Genomic DNA, 22989 nt, shown 5'->3' with positions numbered 1-22989 from the left:
ATTATGGTCAAAGACTCAAAGCCGAGTCCGATGACACCACCCACGAGTTTTTATGTCAAACCATTCAAAAGTTATTGCAGAAAATAGGAACTATTACATATGGACCAATCAGAAGAAGGGGCGGGGCCATTTGCATCAATTAAGGTGAAGGAGTCAAAACCGAGTCCGATGACACCACCCACGACTCTGTATGTCAAACCATTCAAAAGTTATGTCAGAAAATAGGATCTATCAAATATCAACCAATCAGAAGGAGGGGCGGGGCTAATTCATGCAAATGAAGGTCGAGTTCTCAAAACGGAGTCCGATGACACCACCCTCGACTCTCTATGTCAAACCATTCAAAGGTTATGGCAGAAAATAGGGACTATCAAATATCGACCAATCAGAAGAGGGTGCGCAGCTAATTTGCACCAATTATGTTCAAGGACTCAAAACTGAGTCCGATGACACCACCCACGAGTCTTTATGTCAAACCATTCAAAAGTTATGGCAGAAAGTAGGAACTATCAAACATGGACCAATCAGATGAAGGGGGCGGTGTGCTTTTTGGCATCTATCGTTGCCACGGTAACGCTTTTGACTGAGAAAAGCAATGCACATCGTCGCAGGATCGAGACGCAAATTTTGATGTATAACACACCTGGGTGCACGTTACGGTTCGGGCCGCATTAACGGCCGAAGAAATGGCATAAATTGCGCCAAAATTACACGATTAATTCAAAATGGCGGACTTCCTGTTCGGTTTCTGCCATGGCGCCAAGAGACTTTTCTTTAAGTTGCGACATGATACAGGTGTGTACCGATTTTCGTGCATGTACGTCAAACAGTATTGTGGGGCTTGAGGCACGACGTTTTCTAGGGGGCGCTGTTGAGCCATTAGGCCACACCCATTAATGCAAACCATTAAATATCACATTTTTCGCCAGGCCTGGCTTGCATGCAAAATTTGATTACTTTTGGGGCACGTTTAGGGGGGCAAAAAGGCCTTCAATTCGTCGGAAGAAAAACAAAGAAAAATCCTACAGATACAATAGGGCCTTCGCACTGTCAGTGCTCGGGCCCTAATAATGCCATTATTGAGTTGAGAGATGCATCATGGGAGGTCCCCCCAGCAGTCCAAGTCTATAGCAGCATGACTGGGATGTTTCAGACCAATGTCCATAACTATATGCTTCATCAAAAAGGAAGATTTTAAGCTTAACCTGAGAGGGTGTCTGCTTCCCGAACACAAACTGCACAGTTGGTTCCAGAGAAGAAAAGCCTGATAACTGAGATTAGATAAATATTTGGTGACATCATGTTGAAAATTCACTGTTTTTTTTTTCTTTGTTTTTTTTTATCATTATTTTTGATATATGTACACATCTGTATTTGACTTACAGGGCATCGTGCATTTGAAGATGCTGCATTCGTGCAGATTGTGACTTCCAGAATGCTGGATATAGACACATATTACCAGACCCGTGGGAAGTTTGAGCTGTGGCCACCACCCACGCAGTCAGCAGGACTTCCTGTTTACATCCCCGCCAACTGTTGCTAACGTACTGACATTTTAAATTCATGACTAACCAATAACTGACATTTCGAGAGGGCAAATCAATAAAAAATAAAAAATAGAAATAGTGTGAAAGCGTTGGCAAGCCGTGATTGACAACTTGGGCCGTGTCGATAAAACACAATATAGTCAGACAAGCAGGACAGTATAGCAGTGATCTGCATGTAATGTCGACTAAGTGGTGAAATGTTAGGCTGCTGCCAAAGGCCTGACAAGAAATGATGTAATTGAGTAGATGCTTTTAGGTACAAACCTGTCAAAAGAGTGAAGAGATAATAATATGACTAAGTGTATGTGAACTTTACTGATGAAAGTTGCCAGTCAATTTTACTGCCAAGATTTAATCAAGATTCTCCTTCTCTCCTTGAGAGCAGCCAGATGAGGTGGCTCTGGCATCTGGTGAGGATGCCTCCTGGACGCCTCCCTGCTGAGGTCTTCCGGGCATGTCCCATTGCGAGGAAACCCGGGGACTGCCAAAGACATGCTGGAGGGGCTATGTTTCTCGGCTGGCCTGGGAACGCCTCGGGATCCCCCCAGATGGCCGCGGAAAGGAAGTCTGGGCTTCCCTGCTTAGGCTGCTTAGGCTACTGATCTCGAACAAGCGGAGAGAAAATGGTTGGATGGATTATCAGTGTGCCATCTAAAAGCCGTTGGAGCTTAGTACCATACCTGTCAAGTTTTGATTTAAAAATACGGGAAATTTTCTGCCAACCGAGGTCCAGTATCTTACATTTTAAGACAGGTCTACAAGAAATGTAAAATAACTACCTGTCAAACATTTACAAACTACAATGATGTGCTCAGAATCTGATAGTTCTACCTTTGTTGATACTGAAATGCTGTGGACATTCCTATATATGTAATTCCTATAATAGAGCCAAATGAAAACAAGAGGGAATTAAAGCACATTTATTTACTTTAAATATTTTCAGTTTATATACACATTGATTTTCTTCAAGTGAAACAATTACATTTTCTTTTTATTTGTCAATTTAATTCATGTATCTCTCTGGCGCCGCGCTGGTGGCGCTGACGGACATCGGTCTTTCCCCCATGAGAGACACTAAAATCTTAGTTACACATCTTTCAGAACATGTAACTGAGCCCCATCCTGATCCTCTTTAGGAAAGTAAATTCAGTTTCCCATTTTTCAAGATATTTACATGAATTCTTAGTTTTTTTGGGGCAGAAATGCCTTCACTCTTGTTACATCCATCCATCTCTGATTTGTTGTTCCGAGTTTACTCCCGTTGTCGCCACTAACCTCGTGAGAACTGTCACCCAAGCTACAGCAAGGGGCAGTTCTCGCGAGATTAGTGACAATTCAGTTTGCAATTTAAAAATTATTATATTATAAAACGGGAAATTTAGGAGAAAATACTAATACGGGAGGACGGCGGGAAAGAGGGGTAAAATACGGTTGTTTCCCAACCAAAATGGGAGACTTGACAGGTAGGCTATGGTTAGCACCCAAAAAGTTAAGATTAAAGAGAAGTTGCTCTTACTTTTGTTTTGGGCAAATTATGTATGCAAACTAAAAAAAAAGTTGAAAAATATCACACCAGCCTTAGTTTCTCAAGAATTGTGCATTTTTTGCACATGCTGTTATCCGACATTGAACACTGCTATGTGAGTACGACACAATAAAAAAACTGAATTCAGTGGTGTGTGCACAAATGCTATATAAAAATGTTAAGAACCCCTGTGGCAAAATATATACCATATATACTGTAGATGTAGTTATTTTCCACAATAGGGAAATGCATGTCAACTATAAACAGTCTATGCTTTTACTTGACACAAACTGGAAAAGACAGAGGGGGAAGTAGCCCATCTACAGGAAATTCTGTCACCTTTGTGATTTCAACTTAGCAAGAATGATCATTGTGAGAGATGCACCACGTGACTGTGCAGACATTGAACTGCACATGCAGGTCAGCCTTAAAAAAAACAGCGTGTTAAATGAAAAACACCCGAACATCTTGAAAAATGTCTGCTGGAGTATAAAAATCAGGAGCAATTCTCGCAGCTCTGCAAATTAATGGCAGTGACAAGGAAACTGGGGGGATGTTAATAGCTTCATCATGAAACAGCATGGCTCGGTGTACTGGTGCATGTTGCCACAACTGGGCCGTAAATTCACTGCGGGGCCAATGTGTAATGCTTCAGAACTAATTTAAATGATGATGAGTAATTTTATAAGACCTGTGCTGCTTATGATCATGCAGTCCCAAGCTGCATGTTAAATTAAAATTCCACATACAGTCCTGTATATATAATTAACTTTATAATTATTGCAATATTTATATTTATATTTATATTATCATGTCATATTGTCATCTGTGGGAATCCAATTTCCAAATGGAAGTCTATGGTAGTATGTAGTGGCCACATCTCTTCATCCCTCTAAAATAATGTTTGTTTAAACAACATAAAAGCTGTCATGTAAGAAATTGGAACTGGATGCCTTTAAACTACTAAAGATAATACATCATTTTAAATGTCACATTAGTTTTCAGTTGGTGGTGATGAAAAGAAATCCTTCATATTCCCCTTTTCCTGCAGGGGCTGCCACAGTTGAACCATCTGCTCACCTGATTGAAATGCAAACTATAACAACCCAGTCCTATGCTGCTGAAAAAAGGAGCATCTTTGCATCTTTATCAATGACTATCCGAATCTGAGAGAGGGATAAAGATTAAATATTAAATCAAGGAGAGTGTACATGTGCTTGTGTATATATGTCTGTCTGGGTGGTAAAATTGAACCAGGAGTACTGGGGGGGGGGGGGGGGGGGGGTATAATGGCACGCCGCAGCAGTGAATTGTTGCCATTTCAAGGACAGAGCACTGACATTATATTTATTGATTGCACCTCCATTTAGGAGGCACATGCAGTTAAATGCACTATAGCTAGAATACATTCAGTGTTAGTGTAATTGTCAGTGCTGCTGCTTTTTGTATGTTATTTTTAAACTGTTTTAAATCAGCTTACAGCAGTCCAGATTTTGATTGTTTCCATAATCAGTCTGTGAGATTGAATTTACGGGACTTCTACAATTTGAGAAAAATAAAAATCAATGTGTTTTTGAGGCGTTATTAAAATCAGGATCTTTCAGCTAGGGATAACCATCTTCTTCCTTTTTAAATCCAGGGTGTGTGTGTTTTTTTTTTTTACAAAACTGTCTCTATGTCTCCTCCTCCCTGCTTTCCCTTCACTCTGAATATCCTCATACCTCCATGAACTAAAATTTACAAAAAGAACCAAAGGATGAACATAGACAGCTGCACATATGGGTAATAATGGTTGCCTTTGTTTTTGCATTTATTAAGTGAAGATTTGTGAAGAAATTAAGAAAATGTATCATTAGGAACTATAGCAGGAGAGATCATATTCCCCCAGTTTTAGCTTACTCTACATTGGCTACCTGTGGAATCCACAATATAATTTATAATTATTTTCTTCACATATAAAACTCTTAATGAGCAAGGTCAATCATATTTTACAGAGTTCAAAAATCTATATTTTCCAAGCAGACCCCTTCGCTCTCTGACTTTTATCATAAAACGTGTAGTTATAAATGGGTCAGCTGCCCTGAAGCACTCCTTAGTTATGCTGCTACAGGCCTAGACTACCGGGGGACGTCCTATGATGCATCTCTTCTCACTCTGTTCTTTTAGTACGACTCTATTCATGACACTGTCATTATTAACCTGTGTTTCTTCTTCCCAGCAGGTGCTCCTGACCTGTTGTTGTTGCTCTCCTCTCCTCTTTCCTATTCTCTCAACACCAAACCGGTCTAGGCAGATGGCCTCCAATCCTGAGTCTTGTTCCGTCAGAGGTTTTTCCTATAAAAGGGGAGTTTTTCCTTTCCACAGTCGCCCAGTGCTCGCTCAAGAAGGGGCATTTTATCAAGAAACATTTTGATACAATTTGTTGTTTTCCTTACTAAAGCCATAGAAAGGGCCCAAACACTTATAGTGCAAAGGCCCTATTGTATCTGTAGGAAATGTTCTTGTTTTTATTTTCCTCGTTTTTATTTTCCTCGTTTTTCTTCCGACGAATGAGGGCCTTTTTGCCCCCCTAAACGTGCCCCAGAAGTCATCAAATTTTACACGCAAGCCAGGCCTGGCGAAAAATGTGATATTAAATGGTTTGCATAAATGGGCGTGGCCTATTGGCTCAACAGCGCCCCCTAGAAAACTTCGTGCCTCAAGCCCCACAATACGGTTTGACGTACATGCACGAAAATCGGTACACACCTGTATCATGTCGCAACTTAAAGAAAAGTCTCTTGGCGCCATGGCCGAAGCCGAACAGGAAGTCAGCCATTTTGAATTAATCGTGTAATTTTGGTGCAATTTATGCCATTTCTTTGGCCGCTTCTTCGCCCGAACCGCAACGTGCACCCAGGTGTGTTATACATCAAAATGTGCGTCTCCATCCTGCGACGATGTGCATTACTTTTTCTCAGTCAAAAGCGTTACTGTGGCAATAATAGACGTCAAAAAGCGTGCCCCCCCTTCATCTGATTGGTCCATATTTGATAGTTCCTTACTTTCTGCCATAACTTTTGAATGGTTTGACATAGAAAGTCGTGGGTGGTGTCATCGGAATCGGTTTTGAGAACTTGACCTTCATTTGCATGAATTAGCCCCGCCCCCTCTTCTGATTGGTCGATATTTGATAGATCCTATTTTCTGACATAACCTTTGAATGGTTTGACATACAGAGTCGTGGGTGGGGTCATCTGACTCAGTTTTGAGTCCTTGAACATAATTGGTGCAAATTAGCCCCGCCCCTTCTTATGATTGGTCGATATTTGATAGTTCCTATTTTCTGCCATATTTTTTGAATGGTTTGACATAAAGAGTCATGGGTGGTGTCATCGGACTTAGTTTTGAGTCCTTGACCTTTATTGGTGAAAATTGCACGCGCGAGGGCCCGTTCATCGCTGCTTGCAGCTTTAATTAATTTTGTTATTTTATGGGCTTTGTATTAATTGATCTAATGTTAAAGTGCCTTGAGATAACATTTGTCATGATTTGGTGCCATTGAACGGAAGTGAATCATTAAAGCCTATAAATACAGTGTCAGGTAGCCAAGTTGCATTTGAACAGCTTGAAGGTACCTTCTCTTTGATTCTGCATGACTCTATTGAGGTGATGACCACCGTGCTTTCAAAATATAATCAGTCAGATGGTCAGCTAGGCTGTGATTTGTGCACTGAAAATGGCATTGCATTTGATTAGCATATTTTCATTTCCATGAAATCCTTCAGTTGCCTCCATCTATAAAGCAGACAGGGTTATTGTCAACAGTCTAACCAAACGCAGGTTCAAGGTGATCACTTCGAACAACTTAGCATTGATTCACAGTAATCAGAATGAGAGGAGGAAAACCATATCAATGAAAAAACCCTAAGAGTTTTGCTTTGTATATATTAAGTTAAGTATTACTTGCTGTAACTGTTCTACGTCCCAGAGCTTTGATTTGTCTCAAGAGCTGGCTGAATGCCACCATATAATTTTGAATGAGGGACACCATTTTTTTTGTCCTTCTCTCTTTTCTACTCTAAGCGCTATGGAAAAACAAAAAGTCATATATGGCAGCTGTGTTAAAACACTGAAAAAAAAAACTGATATTCCAGCACTACCCACAAAATTTTGGTTTCCTTTTTACAATTTCAACTGTAATAATATGTTTCATGGTAAGTACGGCTCTGGCAGACCCCCATGACCTTGTACTGGATTACACGGGTATAGAAAATGGATGGATGGGTGGTAATTAATGCATCAGAGTGCTTTCATGCATATTTGTGAATTGAATGAATGAATGAATGAATGAATGAATGAATGAATGAATGAATGAATGAATGAATGAATGAATGAATGAATGAATGAATGAATGAATGAATGAATGAATGAGAGTCTGTTGCTAGGGGAAAATTATTGATTAAAATAACAGGAGAAACATACAATCATCAAGATCCTCTTAAACAGACAATCAATTGCCATCAAACTCAAAATGCAAGCTGACTCTTTTGTCTTTTTCATCTGTTATTTCTTGCATGTCTTTTGCAACAGAATTACAACCGTGACGGGAGATTTTAGGCTTTCGTCTTTTTTTTTAATTTTAAAGAGTATCACTAAACCATTGTAGCATATACTGCCTAAATAACCTTTGGAGGAGGAATTGGTAAGTGCAATATGGATTAAGTGCGTCGAAGCAATCAACATTGTGAACTTTTGCTAAATATACCTAACAAAATGAATTATTTGGAGTTTAGTTGGAAGAATATTGTTGATTTGTGATAAATATGGCTAAAATATGTAATAATGACAAATAAGCAATAAAAAATTGAACTGCTAATGTTGACATAAGGTGGTCTGAGTCTGTGAATTTAAGCCTCGCTGACACTGATTCAGTCTGTGCCGAGCAGTTTGAGTTTGAGAGGGAGAGTGACCTTGAGACAGCAGACAGCCCTCTCCACCAACAGCCAGTCCAGTCTAAGAGTGAAACAATCCACATCAATGGCATTAAACCCTAATAGTCTCCTGTTGAAAATGTTGTTTTATGATGTAAAGCCTGGCTGCAGGATGACATGAATGTGTCTGGGATGCGGGCTGTTAGTATTTTTTTAGTGAGCTCAAACTTGCTACGGCTCTCCCTCAGTCTCAGTCTCTCTGGGCATGTGCAGAGAGGCACTGCAGTGCTGCACTGTGAAGAGAGCGAAAGAAAGACAGAGAGAGAGGAGTTTTGACAGTAGGGTGCTCAGTCACCCTGCAACATTCTCATTGTTATCCCAAGTGTGTGAAAGGATTTAGGGGATGAAAGACTATATTTACGTGCAGGCCACTGCCGCAGCCTTGTAAAATCATGAATCCATTAAAGGTTCACATTGATGTCATCAGTCCACAATATCACTTTTCATGGGGTACGTTGTGCTTGCTTTGTACATGGGTGCAACATGCTGGTTTTCTCTTGTAAAACAAATAAGCAGACACTACTTATTACCACATAATCTCAGAAATAACCACAACAGGTCAAATAAATTATTTCCCCATCCTTCTGGCAGAGATCTTGATTACAATCAATAGAAACAACCACATCACCAACTAGTTTGTTTTTCTACTTTCCCTTGTTTCTTCTCGTACAAAACTATCCACCTTTATTATGGTGCTTATCCTTCAATTGTTTTTTTTTTCCTGTCTGATTTCATTATGGAGCTGTTTCCTCTCTCAGTTGTGCAGATTCCTTCGCTGCCCAGGCAATAAAGACAAGACACAACAAGAGTTTACTTTGTTAAATTAGAGAATAATGGTGTAAATAGCCCATCAATATCAAACTAAACACAGCTTATGTCAAGAACACTCCTAAACTAGCACATTGAGTTTATGCTTGTCATATGAAATGTGCTATATAAATAAATCTGATTTGATTTGATTTGATTAAACAGTTGCATGGTGATAAGAGCACGCAGACAGCCGGACTGCAGCAGGATTTTTCCCACCTGTTAGTCAGTTTTGAGCCGGGCAGCCAGACTGACACCTATGCCAACAGAGATGAGAACCATTAAAGCAAGTGTATCAGCAGCAATCGTAAACAGATTTTTCATTTAAATGAAAATGTATAATGTATAGTAAAATATCTGCATGAAAGCAACAGTAAGGAAAAAAAAACAAAGCTTCCTATATCATTCTTGTGTGTGTGATTTTTTTATTTTCTTATAAACTGATGAGAAAGCACAGATAATTATTTCAATTTTGTAAAGCAGAGGATGTGAGTGAGTTTGTTATCCCCGTCTCTTTGATGCAGTATCAGGCTGTAACATTAATTGGTGACTTTTGCCGGTGCAGGGATGGTATCTCCGTCTCTCGGGCTGCTAAGGCATCAAAACAGGTGGAATGTAAATGGCACAGCGTGTGCACCTCAGAGTCGTGACGCACCCTGGTATTTCTAAAAGCTGTCATCCATTTTGTGGGCAATGATGACGATAGTGGCAAAGGAAGGGGAGGAGGGGGTGTGTGAAAGAGAGGTGGGGGTGATGGAGGAGGGTGGAGGAGGGTGAGATCTCTTGGTTGAAAGGGGCCATCAAGTGGCCAGAAACTGAACTGCACCATCATACCTCTGCATGATACATGATACACATGATACCGGGATACAAGGAGCTGTGTCATCAACAGAGTTGTGCAGACCTTGGTTATAAGCTAATGAGGACCATTAATTAGAATCGGGTGTGCTGAAGCAGGGTGGCATCTAAAACGTGCAGGACAGTGAAATCATCTGCAGAACAGTCTGCCTCGAGGACCACTGCAGTAGAGGCAGTACTCAAGTTGAGGGGGGATGAGAGGGGATGGCATCCCCCCTGAAATAAAAATGGTCAAAATCAGCCCCCCCCCCCCTGTAAAACTGCCATCCCTTATGTCATTTCATCAATGAATGTGGTTTTACTGCTATTTCAACATTTACCAGAAATCACCAGAAAAATAACACCAGAAAAATAACTTATTTGACAATTTTCACCTGTTTCAATAAATTTTCACTTGAAATAAGTAGGAAAATCTGCCAATATTTATCTTCTCATTACAAGCAATACAATCTTGTTCCACTGGCAGATTTTTCTACTTATTTCAAGTGAAAATCTACTTGAAACACGTGAAAATTGTTGTTTTTTCCAGCGATGAGTCTTGTTTTAAGTGTAATGAGATTTTTTTTAACTAAAATGAGACATTTTAACTAGAAATAAGACAAATATTCTTGTTAAGATTTTGCGTTTTTGCAGTGATCCATTTTACTTATTCTGTGAAGGACAGAATCATATTGATAAGTTCAGAAAACTGTTTTTTATTGTTGTGTTTTGATGTATTTGATGTAAGCCCAGTGGATATTTAAAGCTTACAGAAGGCTGCATTTAACTGCTGCTATGTCATTCCTGCAGTATTTCTGCAGGTGTTTTGGTCAGTGCTATTATTTGTAATATATTATATTATTTGTAATCAGCACAAATTATCTGTCCCCATATGATAAAATCCACCATCCCCCCTGATTTATTTTTACAACTCGAGTACTGAGTAGAGGTTCTGTTGCAATGAAGCCTGCAGACCCATGAAACACTGCTTTCCCTTGAACTGAAATCGTCACACTTGAGCAGGCCCTTTTAACTACACCCAAGGTGTCATTTTCTGCATAATAATACTAATACAGGTACAATTCTGAGTGCTGAATAACTGTAATTGGAAATATTTTATTACCTTTGTGCTGCACGGACACCCTGACTAATAATGTGTCACTAATTTTCAGAACTAAGTTAAGTAATATGTCACTGACCTCACAGATACAAAAGCACCCACAGCAAGATGTAAGTGATACCAGGATTTCCTCTACGGACTGAAGAGGTCTTGAGTTCTGCAGGTAAATGCTGCAGGTGGATGCCACATTGAGGTCAAGGTCATTCAGAAATTAGGTCAGTATAGTTTCTCCGCCACCCTCTTAAGTCACTTGACCCAAAGAGAATAAATGAGACTTACTGTACTGATGGAGAGGATGATGATCGCAGTTTGTCTTCTACTGATCATTCGTTTTTTGATGTGTTATAACGATCTGTTGAAATGAGCGAATGAAAGCTGTTATTGAACAGTTGCAATTCACAAGCTGGCCACATAATCAGTTACGTTTGGAGATGAGATTGTTTATCGAAACACAGTGTTGCTTCTGGGATCCAGCCTAGAAATGGATCTTGTTTACCCTGCAGCGCTTTAGTTGATATTTCTTGTAGATGTTCAGTTAATTCACAAACTCTGCAATTCTCTTTGAACATGTATCTTGGCTTTGCTTTTGATAAATTACCTGCTATAAATCCCTTTGTGTGTTCCCGCACAAATTAGGGCAGTAATTTACTTTGTACATTTGAAGAATTTTCAGTTAAATAGCTGCAACCTGTTTTCTGCAGATGATGTGTAGTAATCAGTTTATTCAAGATAGTTTGAGATATGTAGGTCTGATCAAATGCTTCTGAAAGTTCATAGACATTTTAACACACTTTAAAAGACATAAAACCATATGGCACCATCACAAGCTTAAAATAGACGCGAGCAAGATTATTTTGGAATACTTTGCAAGATTCAAGTGGTTCTATTGCATTAATTTTTCATAACGTAACCTCTAAATGTTTTAGAAAAATCACATCAAATCAGTGTTTGAACAATGAATGCATACAACTTCATATATATATGTACTTTTCATCAGCAAAAGTAGAAAAGATCAAAGCTGGATGTGGTTTTTAATGTGGTATTTCTGCCCTGCTTTTATCGTTAGAGTGAAAAAAAGATTTTCTTATGGTTCAGTCTATCGGTAAAGATAAACAGACCCCAAGACCCGCACACTTTCAACACAATGATATGAAAAGCTTGTGAAAACTTCCCTAAACCTTTGACGGTGAAAGATTGTGTTCGTGTCGGATGTCAGGGGAAAAATAAGCACTTTGGAGTAGTGTACTAATGTGTGTTCATTTATGGGACATAATCTCTGGAGAAGAGGCAGTCAGGGTGACTTACTCCCCTCAGATTTGTTTATCTGTCTGGTCTCAGCTGGTTCACTTGGATACAACGGTATCTTCTTGTTTTGACTTGACTGTTTCTCAGCCTTTACAAATACTGTCTTCATCGTTTCTGCATTTCTTCTCACTGTCAAACCTCAATAGCGTCAGAATGCTCCCTTACGAGGTCTGAGCTCAAATGAGGTTTACTTTCTGAGATGGAACAACTTTGCTGATTTTACAGGCTATGCAAACTAAAAGATATAAATAAGTAGGACTTTTACTTATTAATGAAGCTCATACTCTTTGCAGTAAAGATGAAGAATCAGTGTAGCCCAAATTCACAAGTTTGTCTTAGGCAGGACTAAAATATTCAGGATTAGAGAGACAGAAGACAAAATGAAATGTTGCAAATATGATTTATTATAGTTTCATCTCATTTTTTCATATATAGTTGTGTATCTGGCAGTTTTTGTTCATTTTTTATCCTTTTGTGATCATTATCTTTAAGGGATATATGGGATGATATGTTCTGCCTTGATGCCATCTTTTTCATGTTTGACCAATTTTGAAAGTCTTGTGTTTTTTTCAGGAAGTCTACTCAGTCTTTTTCTAAAACAATATTTTCATCTTTTCCTCATAATTTTGTCTTCCTTTGAAGTTACTTTTTATGACAGCGCTTCTATGTCTCATTTACATCAGTTTGTGACACAGGGTTAAATTCTCTGTCTGAAAAAAGTTCATATTGTATCTACAGTAACTTTGATTGTTTTGTATCTCATTTCCAACACTTTGTGTCCCATATCTGTCAGTGTGTTTATTTTTCGCTGTTCTGAGTATAGGAATTTTTAGTGACTCCGTGTCTCAGATTGGTCTCTTTTGTGTTTCATTTCCAATCATTTACCTTTTTATTTTTGCCTCTCGTGTTTTTAATTTTGTGTCTCTTTCTGGGAAAAGACTAATAGCTACCAGACTATATATTTGTATTGTACAACAATTCATAGGACAGTTGCATGATCACCCATATGTAGGTATAATCTGCCTGATCATGAAATTGTTCAGTGGACTCTTGTGCAACACAATCTTCATAAAGACTTTGATATACACAGTCTAAAGTGTCTTGGAATTGGTTAAAATTATGTGTTGATTTGCATCAGTGGCTTTTTTGAAGTTTCTTGAACTGCATAATAACATATAGAGAAGTGTTGCGACCTGCAGATTATGATCAGAGTTGGGTAGTAATGAGTTACTTTTACTCCGTTACATTTACTTGAGTAAGTTTTGGGAAATGTTGTACTTTTAGAGTAGTTTTGAATCACTATACTTTTTACTTTTACTTGAGTAGATTTGTGAAGAAGAAACTGTTCCTCTTACTCCGCTACATTAGGCTACGTTGAGCTGTTACTTTTCTTTTATCCCTTTTATCCGCGTACGAGTCAATCTCATGACATCACTGGGTGATTCTTTGGGAAAAATATTTGTTTTTGCATGTTTTGACACATTTACACAGACTCAAACACACACACAGTTTCTATGAGTTCATGGGCTTGTTCTAGTTCTGGTTAAAAAAGAAAAGTACAAAGGCTTGAAATTTTGTGCTACTCGTGCTTAATTAATTTTTTTATTCTGTTATTATTTTATTTATTTTATTATGTATTAAAGTACTTTAATTTACTTTAAGATTATTTTAATTTAACCTATTTTTTTATTAATTTAGTTGATTTAATTTGCCTGAAGATAATTATTTTGTACTTTTGTCTGTTAAAATGGTTGTGTGTTAAAAAAATAAATCAGACGTTACTCAACAGTTACTCAGTACTTGAGTAGTTTTTTCCACCAAGTACTTGTTTTACTTTTACTCAAGTAATTATTTGGATGACTACTTTTTACTTCTACTTGAGTCATATTATTCTGAAGTAACAGTACTTTTACTTGAGTACAATTTTTGGCTACTCTGCCCACCTCTGATTATGATGCAGTTTCATTGGCCAAACATGTTGTTTTTGTCGTCATTTAAACAAAATCAGAGCATCGACGAAGGTCCTGGTTGATCTAAGTTTTTGATCTGCATTTGTTTTCTCCTTGTGTGTATTGCATTGTAGGCTATAGTGAGCCATGCGGATTTTCACACAGCCACACGATGGCAGCAAAGATAAAGCTCGCATTAGGACCCGCTCGGAGCGCAGGTTCTTGTGCGCCTGCTCGTGGCGTTATTAGTTTTCTTCTCATTAATTTTTAACCTCTAACCGACAACTGACCGCTTGGCTAGAGGTTTTATAGTGTGTTGACAGACTTGTTAAGTCATAAAACACGGTTGGTGAGTACAATTCCGTTTTTCCTATCTAGTTTATAGGACTATAGTGCTGATAGTAAAACGTTTCTGTGGCGACACCACAAGAGATAAGTAAGAGCGGTTCATGGTTGGTGGTTGCTCACCAGCGCTTGGTGAATGGGAGGGTCTGTCTGTGTGTCTGTCTGTGTGTGTGTTTCACGACTTGGACTCGTTGGAGTTGGAGCAGAGGAGGACGCAGTCTGTTCTGGTGCTCCGTGAGCGACGTCATGCTGCTGAGAGCCAGCAGCAGTCCTCTGGTGCTCACCGTCACCTGCATGTGCTTCTCCGGAGCTCTGCTCTGGTCCTACCAGGAGGAGGACGCCACTGATGGGTAATTCATGCCACATTTAAACACTGACCAAGTTAACTCAAGTGCAGATGAATTACTGAACTTGCTCCGATAATCTTCCTTTGACAGTGAGAAGTGCTCTGACAATAACATTTCCACCACAAAATACCCATGTGTGAAGGCGACCGGGGAAGTCACGACGTGTTACAGGTAAGACAGATTTATGTGTGCGGATTGTGGCTTTGTTTGAGTAAAACGCGTATAATGGGGTATCCTCAGTACTCGAGTTGTAAAAAAAAATCAGGGGGGATGGTGGATTTTATCATATGGGGACAGATAATTTGTGCTGATTACAAATAATATAATATATTACAAATAATAGCACTGACCAAAACACCTGCAGAAATACTGCACGAATGACATAGCAGCAGTTAAATGCAGCCTTCTGTAAGCTTTAAATATACACTGGGCTTACATCAAATACATCAAAACACAACAATAAAAAACAGTTTTCTGAACTTATCGATATGACTCTGTCCTTCACAGGATAAGTAAAATGGATCACTGCAAAAACTTACAATCTTAAGAATATTTGTCTTATTTCTAGTTGAAATGTCTCATTTTAGTAAAAAAAATCTCATTACACTTAAAACAAGACTCATCACTGGAAAAAACAACAATTTTCACCTGTTTCAAGTAGATTTTCACTTGAAATAAGTACAAAAATCTGCATGTGGAACAAGATTTTTCTGCTTGTAATGAGAAGATAAATCTTGTCCCACTGGCAGATTTTCCTACTTATTTCAAGTGAAAATTTACTTGAAACAGGTGAAAATTGTCAAATAAGTTATTTTTCTGGTGTTATTTTTCTGTTGATGACTAAATGTTGAAATAGCAGTAAAACCACATTCATTGATGAAATGACATAAGGGATGGAAAGGGGGGATAGCAGTTTTACAGGGGGGATGATTTTGCTGTTTTTATTTCAGGGGGGGATGCCATCCCCCCTCATCCCCCCTCAACTCGAGCACTGGGTATCATGTGCCAATCAAAGTAGTCCAATATAAGGTTATTTGAAGTAATACTTTAACCAGATATATTGAATTGAGAGTGAGTGAAGATGAAAAAACAGCTACTGCAATGTTCACACAGGAAACATTTCCTCTGCTTGAAGAAGCACAGTCTTACTACTTGAAACTAATAATACTATGTGTTTGTCAAAATCCCTGATTGTTGCAGATGCTAAAAAGAAAGCAATGCAATGTGTTGTAATGAAATCATTTCTTGTTAAGTCAAAGTGTATTTCTCCTCATACTCGTTGTTTTTGAACCAAAGGGATCACAGCAGTCTGGATATCCGCAAACCTCCAGATTGATTTATGTTCAAATGCCGCTGTTAACGATGACAGTTCACAGACACAGCGGACACAGTGTTGCCTCGCAGCAGACCTCCCATCAGAGCCTGAGGATTAAGTTGTAAGAAGCAAATCTGTCATCATGACATGGGGGCTGCCTCACAGGCACAGTGGAAAAAGAAACTACTAAATTTAATGAGCTAGCCCATTTAAAAGAAAAGAAAAACTAGAAAATTAGCACACGTTTTGTCCAAATATTCCTGACAGTAGAAATAAGACACATGTGACAGACATTATAGTCTTTGTTTAAAGCAGAAAAGTTTGACAATTGCTTACAAGCCTTCATCGTGACCGTAAACTAAAACAAGAGGAGTTCTCCAGAAGTGCTACTTACTGTGCCTTACTGATTATATACTCTTGTCTTGGGCAGCTGATAAATGTTCAAACACCACTTTGTTGGAATGTGATGCTCTTTTAACTGGTTTATTGTGATTCATGCTGTTGTCATGTGTGTTGTGGGTTCAGAAAACATTGTTCAGGGAACTTATCTCAAACATGTCAAAGAGCCTGATTAATTGCAAATATATTTCAACGTGTCCTATTTAGGAATGATAAAAGATGATTAAGAACTAAATAAATGGAAAAATGGAGAATATCTCCGCTGATATATTTTCCAAGTGTGGACTTTAAAAGGTTTTGTTTTTGCATTGCCTAACAAACTTTTGGCCACGGTTCAGCAACATCCTGTTTGATCTTTAAATCTCAAACACACTCTTGACATAATGATGTTGGTTTATGGTTTCTGGCAGCAGACACAGTTGTTTCCCACACTGTTTATTTAAAGAAGAAAAACGGTTTCAGCCAAGTGCCACGATAACATGTCCTGGGTGCATTTCAGTTCACCTGCACAGTGTGAGCGGATCACGCGCCGTCAGTGCAGACAGAAGTTATGCTGAAGGCACCGAAAACTGCAAACGATGCCTTGACTTTCATAGCTTTATTGAGGAATTTGCACACTGCATTTTCTGCTCAAAGCAGACGTAAACCAAAACTATAGTGCCTTGGCATGGCTGAGAGGTTGAGGGGAAAAAAAAGAAAAATAAGCATAATTTAGACCAGCAAGATTCAGTTGCCAAGGGAAAATATAGGCTTATGGCATTCATTAGTCAATCTGGAGAATATCAGTACACATCTCAGAGTATGTTGTTACCGTCGTAAACTGATTTATTTATTTATTTATTTATTTTTTAATTGTGAACAAGATGCTTTTTCATAGGCAATAGTTTGCATGCCACTAAAATTTACAATATAGTGTTTAAGTTCTCTCATGGGATGACAAACATGGGTGTAGGAGCATGATCAAATATTTGTGATGATATTTAAATCTTTACTTGAAGGTTTATTTAATGAATCTCAAATAATGTATTTGAAGCCTCACTATTTGGTGCTTTGCAGATTTGTTGGGTATTATGCATTAGCCAGCTCTGTGCAGAGCTTTACATTTCTTCTGGAACCGTCTATCTGTGAGAGGAGCCGGAAGTAGGGATGGGCGATATTTTACCGTTCACGATAAACCGTCAAAAAAATTCACCACAATAAGAATTTCTCATCTCGCGGTAAAAACGATAAGTTCCCGTCGTACAACGTTTTTGTGTAAAACTGATTTATGGTTCTGTGTTAAATCGACGCAGAAGGAAGGAAGGAAGGAAGGAAGGAAGGAAGGAAGGAAGGAAGGAAGGAAGGAAGGAAGGAAGGAAGGAAGGAAGGAAGGAAGGAAGGAAGGAAGGAAGGAAGGAAGGAAGGAAGGAAGGAAGGAAGGAAGGAAGGAAGGAAGGAAGGAAGGAAGGAAGGAAGGAAGGAAGGAAGGAAGGAAGGAAGGAAGGAAGGAAGGAAGGAAGGAAGGAAGGAAATGAGCCTGAAAAAAAAGAATGAAAGAAAGAAAGAAAGAAATGAGGCAAAAAGAAAGAAATGAGCCAGAAAGAAAGAAAGAAAGAAAGAAAGAAATGAGGCAGAAAGAAAGAAATGAGGCAGAAAGAAAGAAAGAAAGAAATGAGGCAAAAAGAAAGAAATGAGCCAGAAAGAAAGAAAGAAAGAAATGAGCCAGAAAGAAAGAAAGAAAGAAAGAAAGAAATGAGGCAGAAAGAAAGAAATAAAGAAATGAGGCAGAAAGAAAGAAAGAAAGAAAGAAATAAAGAAATGAGGCAGAAAGAAAGAAAGAAAGAAAGAAAGAAAGAAAGAAAGAAAGAAATGAGCCAGAAAGAAAGAAATGAGGCAGAAAGAAAGAAAGAAAGAAATGAGGCAAAAAGAAAGAAATGAGCCAGAAAGAAAGAAATAAATGAGGCAGAAAGAAAGAAAGAAAGAAAGAATGAAATGAGCCTGAAAAAAAAGAATGAAAGAAAGAAAGAAAGAAATGAGGCAGAAAGAAAGAAAGAAAGAAAGAAAGAAAGAAAGAAAGAAAGAAAGAAAGAAAGAAAGAAAGAAAGAAAGAAAGAAAGAAAGAAAGAAAGAAAGAAAGAAAGAAAGAAAGAAAGAAAGAAAGAAAGAAAGAAAGAAAGAAAGAAAGAAAGAAAGAAAGAAGGATAAATTCCCGTTGATGACGTTTTTGTGTAACAAACATGGCAGATCTGAGAGCGAGATAGATTTATAGTTACAAAGGTGGAGTTGAATTGGTATTTTTTTTATCCTCATTTTTATCGTTATCGGGATAAATGCCAGAAATGATCGTGATACATTTTTTAGTCCATACCGCCCATCCCTAAGCCGGAGGAGGCACCGTAGACGTCCTCAGCATACGTGATATATGCCCATGTCTCTCAGTGCCAGTTTAAGCAGTTGCATTCTCACTTTTTTATGAGTTGTCTTATTGAGAGATTCTCATGTTTGACTTCTTCTGTGTTTCTCGTGCACAAGGATTCAATATATTCAGAATTTTTGTTCTATTACTATATTTACATATTAACAAAAGTGCTGTGTGCTTATAAAAGCGTGATGTGAAATGCTGTTGTGCTTACGAGTTATGCTTAGATCACAAACGCTTGGGGATTGCAACATAATGCTTTGCTTAAAACCAGAACCAGGTTTGATTAGAATGATAAGCTTCAAGCCGCTTGTTCCTCTTTGGCAACGCGTCTAGTGCCGTTTTGGTTCTGCAGCGATTCGCTCAGCAATCAGTAATGATCAGTATGGCAAGTAGTAGGGCTTATCTGTGCAAAGATTTTTGTTTCTGCTCTTTTCATTTGTTGCACAGCTGGTAATTGCTGGCCATGCGAACTATAATTTCCTTTTCTTATAGTGTATTTTTCCCAGGCCACAGATCCTGCTCCATAAACCCTCTTAGTCCGCAGACTTTTCTGTCTGTGGTTTATGTGACAAAGCAGGATTACTGAACTAGCTGACTACAATAAGTATAACCCACTGGACTTTTTTTTTTTTTTTTTTTGAGACCATGTTACTGTTTTTAAAGGGCTCCTCACATGTAGCTTAGCATTTATCCATTTAACTTGATACTCCTGTTTTTTTTAGGCAAGACCCCTGAGGTAAATAGCGGGTGTTGGAAAACTGCATATCCCTGTGTTTTCATGCACTATTTTAGGTTGAATCGTAAACCTCTCGCTAGATAATAGCCAGATCCAACGTGTTAACCATCATAGGACCGAGACACATTAATAATCTTTGTTTATAACTTTTCTCAGGTGACAAGTGGATACATGAAACAGTGATTACACAGGCTTGATTTATTGTGTACACTGTGAGCCGTACCTACCCTGTTAAGGAAATGCTTCTCCAGAGAGAAGCAGAACGCAAGCAGAGCGACTCTTTCCACTCTCCAGCTGCAGCACTAATATGTAATTGATGTGCGACATGTGTAATTGTTGCCTTGTTATTTTTCCAAACAATTCTGGGGGTACATTTTGTTTTGTCCCCCCTCCATTTCTCCACTTCTTTGCACTCTTCCACTCTGGAACTCGAGGGAAACGGAGTAAAAACACTTAGGATAGCTTTTCCTCAACCCCCCTCCGAGAGAGACCATAGTCGTGACACATGCACTTGGCTTTTGCAACTAACGTATTTTTAAAGGAACTAAATAGATTTTCCATTTACTCCATAAGCAGTAACTGATTTATATCGTATTTCTCACAGTGATTCAGACGGAATAGGTGCTGTTCAGTCCCAATGAAGTGATCGCTTAAGTCTGATTATTCCACTTGGCTATGATGCCTAAAGTCTCTCTTGTTCCCCTTGTTTTTAAAATCTGCTTTTCACATCACATTTAAATTTATTCTGCATCTTGGAATAATCTTCTCAGTTGGACTTCTGTTCTCTGTCCCAACTCAAATAGCCTTCAACACCACACATTCACATGGGGTCTTTTGTAGCCATATTGCTGTCCCTCCAGTGATCACGGCTCCATGGAAGATATACTGTGGCATATCTCAGAGAATTCAGCAGTTATATTCTGTTTTGCTTTATTGGGCTACTACACGTCTGATGTTACAATAAATGTTCTGACTGAAAGCTGGAACGGGCTCAGATTTATGGACAACGCATGTGTGGCATCTTTCATGGGAATTACATGTTGGAAAAATGTGTAAGGGTTCACTCACACTAGGCAATCTGTATTGTGCCCGAGCATGATTTTTACCCCTTAAATAGGGTTAGGTCGTGTAAGTGTTGTGTTTCATGCTCAACCACGGCACAAGCCCTGGTCTCTGACGCATGGATGCAACAGTTCCTTACGCCAACATACCAGTGTTATCCTCAAATTGAAAAATGTGCCATGTAAAACAAAAAATAAGCCACAAAGTAGTGTCATGAGGGTTTATCATGTAACAAAATTACTCTTACACTTACGCAGGTTTTTATTTCTTTGCAGACCGTGTGAACCTAAAATATTTCATGCTCTTCAAAACATAACTGTTCAAAAGTAAGTATTGTGTTAAACTTTGATAAGTGGCAATATCAACACCTCTTGACTCAAAGATTTCTAGATGGAAATGTCCATGGAATATATATATATATATATATATATATATATCTATATATATATATATATTAGGGCTGTGCGATTAATCGATTTTAAATCTAAATCGGCTTTATTAATCACAATCGATGTTAAAAAAAAGCTGGCAGCTGGCTGCATTACAGACAGAGCTCGTCTAGTCATCTTTGTTTGGTCAAGAAAATTGTAAATGTTGTCACTTTACTAAACTCAAGGAGGATTTACAGTATCTTTCAATTGCACTTCATTCCCAATAGGGAAATTTGTTTGCTATTTTTCTTTAAAATTAAAGATACAATATTTGAAACAATTTATTCCATTGTCTTTTGTAGTTTTACCAAGAAAATCGAAATTGAAATCGAAAATCAGGTTTTCAGAGAAAAAAAATCCCAAAAAATGTCCAAAATCGCCCAGCCCTAATATATAAAATATCTATATAAATAATATATATATATATATATATATTTATATATATATATATATATATAAATAATATATATATATATATATATATATATGTATATATATATATATATATATACATATATATATATATATGTATATATATATATATATATATATGTATATATATGTATATATATATATATATATATATATATATATATATATATATATATATATAAAGTTTTTTTATATATATATATAAAAAAAACTAAAACTTGTCCTCAAAGTTTTAGTTTAAATACTTTTAAAATGAAAAATGCAACAACAATGAGATTGTACCATCGCACACTTGACTATGTTTGCAGGAATTACAGGACACAACAAAAACTAAAACTCTTTATAAGTCTTGTGCTGCTTTAGGGTCCCAACGTGTTGCAGGCCTGCAGAGCGGAAATGTATGGAAGTTGACAAAATAAATGAAATTGACTGAAATTGACCTGAGGTCTGTGATGACCTTTCACCAGAAAAGTGCAATAGTAGCTAAAAAACAAAGAAAATCTTGCTTTCATGTTCTTTTCCTTATGTGTTTTGTGCTTCGTCATCAAATACCTGTAAATGCGTCAGAGAACAAGTTAGTAGACTTGATCAGTTAAGACTCAAGTGTTGTTTACCCCTGTCTCCCTCAGCACTGTTGAGAGCATCAGTGCATATGTTTGAGCTGTTATTTTATTGGCTCCACTCAAGGCTTTCTGTAAATACAGGCAACCTACCAAAAAAAGGGATTATTGTGATTTATCTGGTCACTCATGAAAGATTTCAGATTTGGTTTAAGTCGCACATTATTTCCAGGAATGACAACATTGTATTTGTTTTGCAGTATAGCATTTGAAAGGCAAGAATGCATCACGATGGAGTAAATAAGTTGTCGTATGAAAAGAGCATGAAATAATGGAAGTTACGTAGGTAACTATGGTTCTTGAGTCCCTGGATGACTGCCAGTGGCAGCAAACAAAGTGGACATGTCTTCTCGCACTCCGTGCAGGTTGAGTTTTTATGTAAATAAAGTCACGTATGTGAACTGTATGGAGGATTTTTTGTGCCAAAACTAAATAAATAAATATATCATTAATTAATTAAAATGGGAATTAAATATATCATTAATTAATTAAATGTGTCATTAATTAATTAAAATTAGAATTAAATATGTCATTAATTAATTAATACAATTCATTTTAAGTAAAAAATATATATGAGTTTGACGAGTGAAACTTACATTTCATGATTCACACGCAGCAACACGAAATCATGAATTAAATGTGTCATTAATTAATTAAATGCAGTTTTACATTTCATGATTCACACACAACACGAAATCATTAATTAAATGTGTCATTAATTAATTAAATGCTGAAATAATGAATATATTTTTTTACTTAAAATGAATTGTATTTTAATTAATTAATGACATATTTAATTCTAATTTTAATTAATCAATGACACATTTAATTAATTAAT

At 37.6% G+C, this 22989-nt stretch overlaps 1 protein-coding gene across 2 annotated transcripts in view; it reads left to right on the top strand.

Moving 5' to 3' along the window:
• Nucleotides 1–14609: 14609 nt before the first annotated feature.
• ccbe1 (collagen and calcium binding EGF domains 1) overlaps nt 14610–22989 on the top strand; it is a 66764-nt gene continuing 58384 nt past the window's right edge. For both annotated transcript variants that reach the window (XM_061733268.1, XM_061733267.1), the window contains exons 1-2: nt 14610–14758; nt 14846–14926. In XM_061733268.1, coding sequence (XP_061589252.1) covers nt 14655–14758; nt 14846–14926 — 185 coding nt within the window. In that variant the 5' untranslated portion in view covers nt 14610–14654. The remainder of the gene's footprint in view (nt 14759–14845; nt 14927–22989) is intronic.

The sequence above is a fragment of the Cololabis saira genome, chromosome 11 (genome assembly GCF_033807715.1).
Source record: "Cololabis saira isolate AMF1-May2022 chromosome 11, fColSai1.1, whole genome shotgun sequence".
In the NCBI taxonomy this organism is placed as follows: Eukaryota; Metazoa; Chordata; class Actinopteri; order Beloniformes; family Belonidae; genus Cololabis; species Cololabis saira.
This window is presented reverse-complemented; position numbering and strand designations above follow the sequence as displayed.